Below are 14,827 nucleotides of genomic sequence, written 5' to 3'. Positions count from 1 at the left end.
AAATAATTCATATTTTATTTAAAATCCAGACAAAATTAATTACCTTTTCAATTGTATTTTAAAATACTTTTTTTTCCCCAATCTGAGCAAATCCTTTGGCAGAAGTTCACCCGACTAAACGTTCAGCTTTTAACCAGAATCTTACTTTAAACTGCAGCATAAAATGTCTGGAAACTTATTTTCCCAACAGCATTCATAGAAGAAACCACAGACAAAACAAAAAGTGAACTGTGAACTTTATTAGGAGCAATTAGATGACAAAATTAAACATCCAGGAAATCTAATCCGTACCTCAGAGAAGACTACCTGTAAATTAATCAGTCCACTTCATCACACTTCTAATAAAAAAAATTAAATACATCTTTTGTTTATGATCTCTTTAGACCCCATGTCAGGAGAGGAGCTCCAGCTTCCTGTTCGAGTGACACAAACCTGATTCAGCTCCAGACTTCAGGATTTATTCAGCAGAGGCCTGAGAAGAGAAAAGTGAGGCAGATTGTAGTTTCAGTAATTTATTCAAAAAAACAGATTGTTTTCAGCTGCAGTCTTATTGAAGTCTGAGTATTTGTGACCAACAATCAACTTTGTGGTCAGACAGGCAGAATAATTAAAGCTTACTAAACTAAAAGAAAACTTAGATTTGAACACTGTTCTGTTAAATGATGACTGAGCTGTGTCACCTACGCACCTCTAGCACCCCAGCTTCATCAACATGGTTTCCACTTCGTTGTCAAACTGAAAGGAGAAAAGAACGAGTTAGTCTAAAGTCATCTTCAGCAAACAGGAGGTTTAAATCATTTCTCCTCAGAAACTTTAGCTTGTCAGGGCCAAAGATGCACGACTGTCTCCATCCAGACTCAGAGCCCAGTGCGAGTCATCAGCGGAGAAATGTTACATCTGCAAACGTTCAGGTCTTAATTACTGAGCCAATTAGGTGTCTGTGCATGAAGACAACAGAACAAAATTGTTTTTGTCCTTTTTAGAACGAATAAGAGAATAACTTCATTTAATTTTGTATAGTCACCTTTCTGCAGATGTCAGCTTCATTGATTCAGAGGTTTTCACTTTATCCTGAATCTGAAAAGAAACAAACAGTTACTGAAATGTCACCATTTTCACCTTCAGCAAACAGGTTTTAAATCATTTCTCCTCAGAAACTTTAGCTTGTCAGGGCTAAAGATGCACGACTGTCTCCATCCAGACTCAGAGCCCAGTGCGAGTCATCAGCGGAGAAATGTTACATCTGCAAACGTTCAGGTCTTAATTACTGAGCCAATTAGGTGTCTGTGCATGAAGACAACAGAACAAAATTATTGTTTTTGTCCTTTTTAGAACGAATAAGAGAATAACTTCATTTAATTTTGTATAGTCACCTTTCTGCAGATGTCAGCTTCATTGATTCAGAGGTTTTCACTTTATCCTGAATCTGAAATGAAACAAACAGTTACTGAAATGTCACCATTTTCACCTTCAGCAAACAGGTTTTAAATCATTTCTCCTCAGAAACTTTAGCTTGTCAGGGCTAAAGAGGCACGACTGTCTCCATCCAGCCTCAGAGCCCAGTGCGAGTCATCAGCGGAGAAATACAACCTTTAATAAACAGCATGAACAGCTGCAGTGTCGTTAAAAACATTAAAATTAAATTAGTTTTCAGCACATCCTCCTAGCAGCCTGTTAGCATCATGCTAACAGCACGTGGGGACAGGCCCGACGGAAGTGTACTAAAATAATGTAATGTCTCAGATGTTTGGAAATACTTTCTTTTACTAGAAAAAAACGTAACTTTTATTTTCAAGCAGTTTGGCATTAAAATCAAAACGACCACGTGCTTTTTATATCGCAGCTTCGCGTTTAACTCAAATAAAACAATTTTGTTTATAACTGAGATATTATACGGCTAGTTATTTGTTGACAGAAAACTAGATGAAGGTGTAATCGCTCTAAAGGATAAAATTAGTGACATAATTGGCGAAACGCTGTCTTACCCGCTCTACGAGGACTCCTACATGCCCCTCACTTGTCGCTCTGTCTGCGCATGCGCAGACTGATTCGTGTGTTCATTCCTGGAGGCTGCAGTAGCGGCACGAGAGCGCCACCGCCATCCAGTGGCTGGAAGCAGGAACTACACCACTCTGTCCTACAGGGTCAGCTGAACGAGTCTTCAAGAAAAACTAAATGTTTTTAGGTTTTTCAGGTTTTTACAGACTGTGATCAAATAATAATGATCAAATCCTGATTGCTCTCAGAGAAGAAAAACATTTTTCCACTCAGTGGTTTTGAACTGAATCCTGCAATATTCTGTGTGACTTTCTGTGGTTTGGTTTAAATAAAACTAAAATATTTTCACTAAAAACTGATACAACTGATTTATCTATTGTCTAAAAACTTTTTTAAATAATCAGAGGTAAAATGTAACACCAAATGACACTAAAGAACACTAAATATAAGCTTTTTATTCCACAAAAAGGTCTATTTATCCAAACTAATACCATTAAAAAGATTTATAATCTATCCATTTTCTTTACTGCTGGAGACTAGCACCAGCTCCCTGCAACCCTGAACTGTCTATAAATGTACATTTTTAAACTACAACAATAAAAAGAACCATGGAATAATTCACAGATGTTTTAATTCCTGTTATTTAAAAATAATATAAAAACAATTCAAGCAATGTTTTAAAGTTTAAAACAAAGAAAAAGAAAGACGTGGAAATTAGGGTAAAAACCTTGAGCTGTAGCAAAACTGATGAATACGCTACAATGATCATCTGAGAACTGTTTTCTGTTTACAGGAAATTACTGTTATTTGCATTTATTATTAAATGTTTAAACATTAAACAACAAAGATTAGACTTTTTTACACAGAAAAAAACCCCACTTTTAATTAATATTTACTTAAATTCCCCATGAAAAGTCAAAAGTGCACCAAGGTGATGTGATTTATTCGCAGCTATTTTTAATAAAAGCTTCACCGACGCTTCTGTTCCACCCTGACATTTTCTGCCTCTGTCATTTAATTATGAAGTGAATTCTTTCTGCTGTCGTTCCACATGTGATTACAGGTTTACCAACCGTTTCCTCCGAGCGGGGCTCAGCTGCGTGTGAAGCTCTGCAGAACACACTTGTAGTTATTTACCTGGCATGTTCTGACAGGACAGACGTTCAGGGCTGCAGGAGGAATCACCGTGAAGCTGTGCTGGTGTGAGTAATTATTCTTCCAGGTTTGTTTGAATTTAAAGCAGCTCTGGATTCATCACACACACACACACACACACACACACCACTGTTCCTCTGGCATGTTCAAATAAAGGTTCTTATCTGCTGACCTGCTTTGTGCATCTATAGGATCATTAACCCAAACCCGAGAAGAACTGACTGCAGTTCAGTGACTCAACCCTCAGATGACTCACATAAACGCCACAAACTGTAACACATGAGCTCCATGAGAGGGTGATCCAAAGAGAAGAGCTCCAACAAGTGGTGGCCAAAGAGCAGGAAAATAACTTTTCTGCTGCTGAGAAAAGGAGGAGAGAGATTTTGGGGGCAGGGAGGAGAAGAAGAAGAGAGAGAGAGAGAGAGGGGAGAAAAAAACACTCATCTGAGACAAACAGAGGGCCAGAAAGAGGGAGGAAGAGCAGCGGCAGAGTCCAGATCGAGAGGAAAACCAAAGCTGGAGGAGGCGAAGAGGAGCAGAAAGGTTTGAGAGGAAGAACAAAGGAAACCAGGAGGAGCTCTTTGCTTTGAAGAGGTAAAGTTCCTGTCAGTCTGCTTTTCGTTGGCGTGACGGAGCTCCTATTTCTGCTCTGTCCATTCGCTGCCATATATTTCCTCCATGCAGTGTGTGTGTGTGTGTGTGTGTGTGTGTGTGGAGTTATGTGTGACAGATGAAACGAGGGCAGTGGGAGGAGGGAGTGTGTGAGCCAGAGACTTTGCAGGATTCTGGGGGTGAAGGAGTTTGGCTTGGCTGGAAGCTCCATGTGGACTCTCAGAACTACACCGAGCTTCAGATTTTTAGTCCGTTTTGTTTGATTTCTTCGAGCTCAAAGTTTACAGATGTAAGTTTTCGGATCGTTGATGGACTTTCAGAAACTGGGTGAACAAATTCTCCAACCGGCATGAGAAAAAAAAAAAAAAGAAAAAGTCTGGAAGACCCCTGGTGAATTTTGATCCGTTCCTGCAGGCGGTGAGTCAGAGCCTCTGAAAAACTGAGAAGCAGTTCTAAAAAAAAAGGTCAATCATGCCTTATTTCGGATGCATAAGGAATAAATCTGCAACACATTTGCCAGATATAACACCTTATTTTGTTTCCTATATTTTAAAAACTTCAAACCTAAATCGTTAACCAGTTAAATCTGGAGCTGAGGGTCTGAAGCTCCAATCAGAGGTCTGCTGAGGAACCGGAGAGACACAATCAGAGATCCGATGTGCCGACACGTGGCGTTTACTTCACTCAAGTGACTGACGGAAGCTTGAAGCTGAAACAGAGAAAATCCAGGGTTGCTGAGAGCTGAAGGACTCCGACGAAGAAGCCCAAACTGAGCTGTTGAAGCTAAAAGTTAAAGAAACAAAATGGTAGTTAGGCGGCAAAAGGAGGAAGACATTAAAACTAAAAACAGCAAAATGCTAAAAAAAAAGCTTAAAGTTGTAAAATGCTAGTTTAAAGCAGCAAAAGGCTAGCTGAAAGCTAAATGTATCAAAAGGGCTGCTAACAGTAAAAGTAGCTAAAAGTCATAAAAGGTTAAAAGCTAAAAGTAGCAAAAGTCTAGCTAGGAGCTAAAAGTGACAAAATGCTAGCTAAAAGCAAAACAGCTGCATCAGAAGATAAAAACAGAAGCAGCAGCCGAAGCAGATCTCAAAGAGACAGATATCTTTAAAGTATATTTCAAAAAGTTTAAAAGTTTTGATGTAAGAACAGCTAAAGTAGTTCAGACTAAAAACAGGAAACCCAGATTATGTTTCAGAAGAGGCTTGTCCCCTCATCCCACGAAAGTCGGCTTGTGGGGGGACAGGGCGCAGGAAGTAAAGGTCAGAGGTCAGAGGGGGGCGGTTCTGTCGTTTCTGGGACCTCCTGCCGGTCTCAGAGGCAGCGGCGAGGACGGATCGAGGCCCGGGGTCCTGTCAGAGAGAAAAACAAGCCAGAACTGATGCCTCCGTCTGGGTGGGGTTTGGCTTCAAGAACTTCAGGATTCAAGCCCTTCTCTACCTCTCCTTCGAGGCCTTCAGGGGGGTTAAAAGACCAGATATCCAACTGTAAAAGTTTCTTTAAAAGAAAAAAAGGGAATCACATGAGCTCAAAGTCACACTCAGAGATCACAAGACTGTCGTCAAAACAACAAGCCAGTGCGTCGGTTCCACACTCAGGGAAATAAAGCTGCTGAAAAACTGTTTCATCAGACTTTTAGTTGTGAGAGCGTCTGCAGGTCCATAAATGGTGACGCTGTGGGATTAAACTGCAGCTCAGATTAACATCTTTTAACCCAAACTCAGTTGGATTTATTGGCTGACGGCGTGTTTGTAAATGTGGGGCCCGAACGCAGCCTGGAAGTGATTAAAACTCGTTGTGATTTGGTTCTGATCCAGCCTCTCTCTGCCTCCTTATAAACGCTCCGTGGCTCGTTGGATGACGTTCGCTTCAGTCTTTAAATGACCAGAAAACAACTGTGTGAGTCTGAAGGACAAAACTAGGAACATTTCCTGAATTTAACAGTTAAAATCAAACTGGTTAAAGACTAAAATCCAAATTATTGAAGTTCACACTCTACAACCGTGGTTAATTTCATTTCTATACCATTACATAACATTTTTATGTAGATAAAAACATAATTCTTTAATTATTGCCCAACGGCAAAGGAGTGGTAAAGCTTTTGGCTGTATTGTTAGCAAAAAATCTCATGAACCACTTAATGAATTTTAATGAAACTTTAGGCCAGTAATCATTGTGCGTACCACCCAGTTAAAGATGGCCGCCACAGGAAAGACTTCAGCTGATCTCAGTCAAACTCTGGCACGAAAGGTGGCGGGCGATATGTATTCCTTAAAGAAATGTTATCACCTGTAGGTAATAAGATTTCCTTGAGCTTATTTGATCCGTTTTCCTGCATCTACTGTGACATTAATGTTTTATATTGTTTTTTCTAAAGTTGGATATTTTATTTGAAAAAGGAGGGAGAAGAATTTACATTTCAAGTTTATTATTTAAGTAGAGATTTAATATAAATCAGATCAGTTTTCTTCAAACTTCAGCATAAAGCAAATAGAACCACTTGAACCAATTTAACTATGAAACACTCTGCAGGATGAAGGGTTTAAAGTATATTTTGTATTTTACGGTCGTTCGGTTCTGACGCCTCCTGCTGCCATCGTAAGGAAGCCTGTGAGGGTCAAACCCTCTAAGAACAGGTAGATTTAAGGACAGTCTGGAGCTTCTGTTTTTGGATTTAAAGCACATCTTGAATGATGAGGACTGTTCTCGTTCAGTTAGAGCTGAAAAAAAAGAGACAATCTGTGAAGACCCTCAGGTCCATACGGGTCTCTGTCGGCCTTCAAGTGTGATTTACAAGAATCCAAAGGAAGGGATGAGTTCAGCCAATCAGTGCAGCTTTAACAAGCCGAAGACTTTGTTTTTTTTTACATTTTCAGGCCGAGTCCTGAGCAGATCGGTTTGAGGACGGAGGGACTTCTGTTCCTGTATTTGTCAGTAAATAAGTGAAGACACATGACAGGATGTGACTTGTCGCCCTGTTTATTCCAGCATGACTCATGTTGCAGAGCTGGGAATGCTGGGAGAGTACGGCTCGTTTTGTCACAGCTCGTTATTAGCAGCCTAACTGCACGATGCGTTTAAGTTCACCGTAAAAACCCACTTCAGCTGAACTCCCCCCGAAAAGCCTCAGATTAGACACATTAATCATCGGCAGGCAGAAGAAAATCACTAAATCTGTTAATGAGGGTCATTCTGTGAAGGCTGAGCCAACATTCACACCTTTGTTTTCCTGTTTTACTTCTGCGTGCTCTTTTAGCTGTTCTTAAATCAAAACGTTCGGCTCATTTATAAATCTTCAACATGTTTAACTTTATTTATGAATATTTTCCCCAAAGAAATTTGTTGAAATCTGTTTTATTCCTTCAAAATGAATATTCTGTTAATCTGCTTCATGATTCTTCTTTTAGTGCTTTGCTACCATTCTGCTACTTTTAGCTGCTTATGTTTTGCTATTTTTAGCTATCCTTTTGCTTGCTACCTTTAGCTTTTAACTAACTTTGCTACTTTCAGTTAGTCTTTTGTTACTTTTATCTAAAATTGTGCAGCTTTTAGCTCGTGTTTTGCTACTCTTTGCTTGTTAGTTTTTGCTTATTTTACGGTAAACGTTTTAGCCAGTGTTCTGTTTCTCTGCTGTTCGGCTGCACCTCTCAGAAAGCAGCTGAAGTAAAAGCCGCAGCCTTCACTTGATTTGTTCCTGAAAAACAAAAGCTGATAACAGAAAAAAGGTCAGAAAACAGAACAGCTGGAGTCAAAACTAATCCCGGACGCTTTCCTTTCTCAGAGATCATGATGTCGACGCCGTCGCCTGAAAACAGCTCCGAGGACGTCAACAACCGCAGCTTCTGGATGGTATGTATGTGTGTGTGTGATAGCACAGATCCAGATGATAGGTTTTCCTCCTGTGGCTGACAGCTGTGGTAACTTCCAGCCTCAACAGTTCAGGCTTCAGAGCCGTAGAAACAGGACTGCCCTGCTGCTGCCCGGATGGTTTCTGGGATTTTTATCGAGCCAGGAAAAAGTTTTCATGTTGTCTTATTTAAATATGAACAATAATTACAGCACGTTGTTATTTTGGATGAACTATATCCATAATCTTTCAGTCCTGAACCCCTGCTGCTCCGTCCGTTTCCTGCAGGTTTGAAACGGTCGTAAAGTTTTGCACACAGATGCAGGAACCGTGTTGGTTTTTACAGCAGATTTTGCTGAACTCTGCTGCAGCTCGGGGGGGTCAGTGCTGCGGTCTCGTTATCCCGGGTCAAGAAGGAAACCCGGCGTAAACGAATCGTGCGACCCCCGCAGCCGAAAGAGGAACTAAACTCGCTAATATATCCAGCCCTAATAAAAGCTGTTTTTAACTCTTTATATCATTTATTAGCTGCATTCATCATGGTGGGCTGAAGCACCCCCCACACCCCTGCTTTCACTGGAGAAGAAGCGAAGCTTACGTCATCAGTCAAGTTTTTAATCTAGTATTACATAAAAGTCACTTTGACCCCTCCCCCTCGTGTTGCGTTTGAGAACCACTTCCTGTCTGCACGTTTCTAAGCTCTTTTCTTTCATATCTGCGAAGCTGCTTAACAAAGTTTAGCTGTTTTATCTGCGGTTTGTTTCGGCTCTGCTCACACCGTGGAAACAGGTTTTAATCCTCTGTTTGAGAAATCTTGCCTTGAAACAGGAGAACTCCTAAAACGTTACAAAGAAAACGGATGAGTTGATCCTTCCTGAGCGAAACAAGAAAGAAAAAAAGCGAGTCTTTAACTTCACTGAATCTTCTCTGTTCGTCGTCGTGTTTGTGTTGCCTGTAGCAGATTTACATCGGCCTCAGAAATGATCCAAGTGGGTCGCTTTAGCGTTGCTGTTGGCCTCAAACTGGATTCCTCAGCTGCTTTTGTTTAACTCGCAGACAAGAAAGGAGAGGCGGTGAAAACCACAACAGAGACAGAAAGAAGGAAAGGAAGGCGAGAAGGACCCCAACTGGTTCTGATTAAAGCAGAAGGAAAACTACCGTATTAAAAAAAAGCCCTGCTGATGCTCTGATCGTTTCATTAAAGATTTTACTTTAAAACAAACTCGTTCTAACAGCTTGGAGGAACATTTAATTCAGATTTTTATGGTACCGTTGGAGCACTGAAGCAGACAAATTTTACTTAAAACTAGAGAAATTTAATTTGCTGAGTGCTGAACGGCTTTACTGTTATTTCCTGAAGGAGCTAAAACTGAGCTGTTTAGTTCAGCCAGTTTTACAGAAAATAAGCTAAAGTTTGGAGTGGTTGTAGCTGAGCATCATCCCCAACACACCCTTTGAGCCCAACACACTTTGGAATCAATCCTGTCTGTCTGTTAGCAAAATATCCCATGAAATTCGAAGACTGAGGACTACATTAATGCATAAAAAGAGCACTGCATCCTCCTAACTCCTGTCTTTGCAGAAAGATTTAGCATCATTTACTCCCAGAGACACAACATGTCCTCCTCGACGTTTGGAACGTGTGCCAACGTGTCCAACAACTGTCTGATCAGAACCATCTGTCGGAGAAGCTTTGAGAATGCCCCGCTCACGTATGTTACTCGAAGTGCGTCGCCTCAGATGATTTAACAAACCGCAGCTCTCAGAAGGAGGCGTGTTTTCGACCCAGCTGTCTGCTGCTGAAGAGAAGACCAGGAGCTGACAGCAGCTGCCAGGAAAATACCAGAGATTTCCAAACTCCACATCTATAAACAACAGGCTGGCTGGAGGTTTGTTGTTACTCCCAGGGCTGAGAATCCGCCTCCTGTCCTCCTGTCCTCCTGTCCTCCTGTCCTCCTGTCCTCTCTCTCCCTGTCTGGTATTCACAGCCGGGCCTCGATCTTCATTTAAAGCAGCCGCACCCCGCAGAGCTGCTGCCAGTCAACGGGTCGCCACAGGAAACTTAAAGCGCTGCTCGCAGGGGCGCCTCCAGGAACGTTTCAAAGGGGTGGCCAGATGGGGGCCAGTGTCCATCATGGGGTGGCACACCAAAACCAAAAACATTTATGTTGTCATGGACAGGTTGTTTGAAATACAAAGATCTTCATTTATTTCTTTATTTTTACAGTTGATGTTACTTAATAAGAACGGAGCATTTAACCTACTGCCTCTTGTCCTCCTCTAAGTTTATATTTATAAACAAATATTAGGCATATATCATCCTGAGGCCTTGAATCCTGATTTCTGCACCTCAGCATTTTATTCTGCTGCATTTAAACTGATTAAGACTAACTTTGAAGTTTTATTTTTATTTTAAAATATACATATATAGTAATCTTTTAAAATCCTGGTTGTACAAAAACAATTTTTTGTGTTTATGAGGTTCTGCTAATCCTTAATAGCTTGGAGAAATTAAAAATACACACCAAACAAAAGCCCGGTGGGGGGGCTTTATTCTTTAGGGGAGGCCAAATCTTAACAGGAAGCTCGTAAACATTTGGGTATAATTATTTCCCTTTAAAATTTATATTTAGCTAGAGCTAGCTGGCTCCAGGTTTGCTCAGCTTAGCTTAGCTTAGCTTAGCTTAGCTTAGCTTAAAGCTCGTCGACATGCAGAATATCACAGCTGCACCCAGGAACAGAACCTGGAAGTTGAAGCTGAAACCTTCAAACAGTTTATTTTACCGGGCCGTGTGTCCTCGGCCCGCAGGTCACAATGAGAGCGAAACACAAGCAGCACTCCGGGAACATGACGACAGAGAAGCAGGAGTTTAAAATAGACGAGGAGTGATGAGGCAAGTGGTGACAGCTGGGAGTAAAGAATCTGGACTGAGAGAAAGCAAAGTGAAAGATGGTTAAAGGAGAGGCTGGGAAACAAACTGAACACAAGAAATCTCAAAAATAAATGAAAATAACCAAACAAGAAAACACAAAAACAAAAAGAATAAAACAAAACAGCAAACAAGAAGCACAAATATCACAGAACAAGCAACAAACTGAGCCAATATTTAAGAGGAATAAATGGGTGGATTTGACCTTAAATAACCAATCTGAATGCTAACTATGTTAAAGCACAAATACAAACTCATTAAAACACCACATATTTACCAGCAGAGCTTTCAAAAAAAGATTATTCTGCCTGCTGCTGAGGCACTTTACTAAATGAAAAACATCCATTCGTTTGTTTCCAGATTCATTTTCTGACAACCAGGCTCTGAAATGTTTTATAAAACAAGCTTTTACTTTTAATGAGTCTTTCAAACATGTTCTAAAATGAATATGGGCATAAACAGGATCACACACACACAATTTGATTAAATTTAGTAAAACCTTACTTGAAGAACATCTTTTGCAATTCAGAGCCAATTAAAAAGCAATTATCAGACACCAGGAATAAACTTTCAGCTCAGATTTCTCACCTGGATGCTAACTTGTAAAATTCAGACCAGGTGTGGAGTTTCAGGTGTTCCTTCAAACGTCTCAGACACTCGCACCTCTTATCGAATGAGGACATTTGACTTCTCGTTCTTCTTGGTTCCTAACCTGAGGGTTTGAGTTAGGTTGGAATTTCAGACATTTTAGCCACACCTTGTAAAGAACGTCATGAACGATCTCTGTGAGATTTCATAAGATCTGTTGGAGATCAGATTATGTGTTGTGATTGACTCTCAGGTACTACCACACCAGATTTTAGCTCAGTATCTGTAAAATTCACTGACTTGTAGCCATTTTTGAGTCGGCTAACGTTGATCAGTTGTAAATAATTACTCAGTAAATACAGTTTGAAGGTGTCCTAACCCTGTAGGCACCCATAGAAAAAAGGAAAAACATTAATACTGTGAAACTTTGTTGGGTTTGAGTGGATTTAACCTTCGTCTGTTCACTCCTCTTCCTCCAGCCTGGGAACTATCAGCGCACCGTGAAGCGCACAGAAGATACTTTCCAGGCCTGTAACGACATCGTGATGTGTTTCCAAGAGCGAGCCCGTGTGGAGAAGCAGTACGCCCAGCAGCTCAGCGAGTGGAGCACCAAGTGGAAACCGGTGGTGGACTCCAGTAAGTCCAGCTGCTGCTGGCTGACATGTCCGGCATAATGTCCCCAACATAAAACCGGTCCTCTCTGGCTCCATCAGGTCCTCTGTACGGGTCTCTTCTCAAAGCTTGGCAGTGCTTCCTGTCCTCCGCTGACCGGCTGACCTCCTTACACGCCTCCATCTGTCGCTCCCTGGTGTCGGAAGATGTAGACCGGGTCAGGACCTGGCAGAAGGACACCTTCCATAAGAAGATGTTCGGAGGCTTCAAGGAGTCCCAGGACGCAGAGACAGGGTTTGCACGCGCTCAGAAGCCGTGGGCCAAAAAACTTAAGAAGGTAAAATATGATCTTCATCCAACTCATATTGATCCAGCAAAGATTGTATCACTGCTCTTTTTGTTGAACATGTTTTATTGATTTCAGTGTTGGCGGGCATTAACCTCTTAGTTGTTTCCAACTGTTAGTAATCTCATTATGAGTGCATCCATTCTGTATGTGCACAGAAAATGAGCCCAAGTAGAGCCTGGTCTGAGAAACTCTGTGATACATTTGCTTTTTATCCTCACCTGCTGGACTGAATTATGAGGCTTTAGGTCCTTGAATGATGAAGATTAAACAGATCTGATCAGAAGTAAAGATACATGTATGTACATCTATGTTACTACTTCCAGACTCTTATTTCTTAAAGCGCTTTTGGGACCAGTAAATAATACAGCCCAGTACTTATTAGGTATGTAACTTGTACTTACTGAGCAGGTGCCTGGGATGTAGTAGATACTTACACTGTACATACATGATACTTATCTGATGCTTACTGGATACACACCTGGCACGTATCTGGCTTATATCAAATACTTATGGGATATGTACCTGGTACTAATGGGGTATGTACCTAGTACTTATCAATCTGGTACTTACAGGGTATGTAAGGGGTACTAACAAGTATGTACCTAGTTTATGTCAGGTACTTACAGGGTGTGTACCTGGTACTAATAAGGTACATACCTGGTAGATAGATGAATGTATCCTGTCTTTACCAGGGTCTTAGCTGCTGTTTACTTGGTACTTCCTGAACACATATTTAGTACTTACAGGGTACATACGTAGTACTTACTGGGTAAAATCCAGAAACCTACCAGATACTGACCCAGTTTATGCCCAGTACATGTTGGGTACGTGCCTGGAACTTACAGGGTACATATCTGGCACTTAAGGTAAGTACTAGTTACATACCTGGTAAGTACTGGGCTGTAGTGTGTAATACTACTACATTTCTTCTACATGTGACGTTACATACTCACAAGGTTTCAATGACCCAAACAAAGACGAGATAATGTTTTCACAGAAATTGAAGTTCTTACTGGATGTTTGTTGGTGTTCTTGTAAGAACTTTTTTCTTACTTGAACACTTTTCCTACGAGTACACAGAGTTTAAGGTATGTTGTGTTCACAGCTGGACAAAGCCAGAAGAGCGTACCATAAGGTGAGCCGGAAGGAGCAGGCAGCCAGGGAGCGAGATGCTCACGCTCAGGGAAACCCGGATGTAAACATCGACAAACAGAAGAAGATCCAGGAGGAGAGAGAGGTGGCTCAACAAGAGGCTGAGAAGGTGAGAAAATCACAGACTCTGCAAATGTGATGTGAGAGGAAGATTGATCTCAGCCTGTGTAAGTCATCGGTTCCCTGACTTGGAAACTTCAAGGTTCTGTGACTTCTCATTGTCTGACGTCCTCTGCAGTTTGTCACGTCACCTCTTAGTGGTCATAATAATTTGGCTGGTTGGGATCTTCATTCAGGTTCGTGCTCGCTATGAGAAGGTCCTGGAGGAGGTGAACCGCTACGTTCCTCGCTACATGGAGGAGATGGAGTCCGTTTTCGACCAATCACAGGACGAGGAGCGCAAGAGGATCGCGTTCCTCAAACAGACCTTCCTGTCCATCAACAAACACCTGGACGTCACCAACAATGAGAGGTGAACTGACCGATACTAATGTTTCTGACTGTTTCTGACCGTTACTGACCGTTACTGACCGTTACTGAACGTTACTGACTGTTAATGACCGCTACTGACTGTTACTGACTGAAACTGACTGTTACAGACTGTTACCTCCCATTTCTGACCGTTACTGACTGTTATTGACCGTTTCTGACCATTACTGACTGTTACTGACCGTTACTCACCGTTACTGACCTTTACTGACCGTTACTGACCATTACTGACCATTATCGACCATTACTGACATTTACTGACTGTTACCTACCATTTCTGACCGTTACTGAACGTTACTGAACGTTAATGACTATTACTGACCATTATCAACTATTACTGACTGTTACAGACTATTAATGACCGTTACTCACTGTTACTGACCTTTACTGACTGTTACAGACTATCACTGACCGTTTCTGACCGTTACTGCTTGTTACTGACCGCTACTGACTGTTACTGACCGCTACTGAGCGTTTCTGAACGTTACTGACCGTTACAGACTGTCTCTGACCGTTTCTGAACGTTACAGACTGTTACTGCTTGTTACTGACTGTTACAGACTTTTACAGACTGTCTCTGATGGTTAGAAGATTTCTGTGGTTACCAGAATGTTTTTTTCATATCTGTGTAGTTAAATGGATTCAGATCAATAATCAAACTAGTCTGAACTCTAATTAAAAGCTGTTCCACTCTGCTTTAGCACATAAGTGTTTCTCCGTGACTCATTAAGAAACAGCAACTTAACTACTTAAAAAAAAAAAAAATCTCCCAGAGCCACCAGAGGACGGGGATAGAACTGGTAATCTTCTTAAGTTTTGGGTCACACTTCAAAGATTTTTAGATGGATGGATGAGTAAATTATTAGCCTCTTAGAAATCTGAACAACCATCCATCCATCCATCCATCCATCCATCCATCCATCCATCCATCCATCCATTGTCTTCCTCTTATCCGGGGTTGGGTCGCGGGGGCAGCAGCCTAAGCAGGGAGACCCAGACTTCCCTCTCCCCAGCCACTTGGGCCAGCTCCTCCGGGGGAATCCCAAGGCGTTCCCAGTCCCTCCAGCGTGTCCTGGGTCTTCCTCTGGGCCTCCTCCC

The 14,827-nt window shown here is 41.5% G+C and overlaps 1 protein-coding gene, 1 long non-coding RNA gene and 3 other non-coding genes across 9 annotated transcripts in view; 1 reads left to right on the top strand and 4 right to left on the bottom strand.

Moving 5' to 3' along the window:
* Nucleotides 1-219: 219 nt before the first annotated feature.
* Nucleotides 220-2,054, bottom strand: LOC108237731. 2 transcript variants are annotated; one of them, XR_001808646.3, is made up of 4 exons: nucleotides 1,986-2,052; nucleotides 1,374-1,426; nucleotides 689-1,077; nucleotides 220-472 (listed from the first exon to the last, which is right to left on the bottom strand). It is a non-coding gene; the product is annotated as an uncharacterized LOC108237731 (long non-coding RNA). The 2 variants fall into 2 exon arrangements; XR_005233832.1 differs by having other exon boundaries at nucleotides 689-1,426; nucleotides 1,986-2,054.
* LOC112450611 lies at nucleotides 798-889 on the bottom strand. Its single transcript, XR_003039284.1, has one exon. It is a non-coding gene; the product is annotated as a small nucleolar RNA SNORD88 (small nucleolar RNA).
* Nucleotides 1,144-1,235, bottom strand: LOC112450612. The gene has a single exon (XR_003039285.1). It is a non-coding gene; the product is annotated as a small nucleolar RNA SNORD88 (small nucleolar RNA).
* LOC112450613 lies at nucleotides 1,493-1,584 on the bottom strand. Its single transcript, XR_003039286.1, has one exon. It is a non-coding gene; the product is annotated as a small nucleolar RNA SNORD88 (small nucleolar RNA).
* Nucleotides 2,055-3,344: 1,290 nt separating the features above from the next.
* Nucleotides 3,345-14,827, top strand: part of si:ch211-51c14.1 (protein kinase C and casein kinase substrate in neurons protein 1) — a 17,967-nt gene continuing 6,484 nt past the window's right edge. The window contains exons 1-6 of one of the 4 annotated variants that reach the window (XM_017419453.3): nucleotides 3,345-3,747; nucleotides 7,544-7,611; nucleotides 11,607-11,763; nucleotides 11,841-12,076; nucleotides 13,194-13,349; nucleotides 13,537-13,712. In XM_017419453.3, coding sequence (XP_017274942.1) covers nucleotides 7,549-7,611; nucleotides 11,607-11,763; nucleotides 11,841-12,076; nucleotides 13,194-13,349; nucleotides 13,537-13,712 — 788 coding nt within the window. In that variant the 5' untranslated portion in view covers nucleotides 3,345-3,747; nucleotides 7,544-7,548. Of the gene's footprint in view, nucleotides 3,748-3,785; nucleotides 4,183-7,543; nucleotides 7,612-7,649; nucleotides 9,499-11,606; nucleotides 11,764-11,840; nucleotides 12,077-13,193; nucleotides 13,350-13,536; nucleotides 13,713-14,827 lie in introns of those variants that run through there. The other 3 variants (XM_017419454.3, XM_017419452.3, XM_025006650.2) reach the window with 3 other exon arrangements.

The sequence above is a fragment of the Kryptolebias marmoratus genome, linkage group LG12 (genome assembly GCF_001649575.2).
Source record: "Kryptolebias marmoratus isolate JLee-2015 linkage group LG12, ASM164957v2, whole genome shotgun sequence".
Taxonomy (NCBI): domain Eukaryota; kingdom Metazoa; phylum Chordata; class Actinopteri; order Cyprinodontiformes; family Rivulidae; genus Kryptolebias; species Kryptolebias marmoratus.
This window is presented reverse-complemented; position numbering and strand designations above follow the sequence as displayed.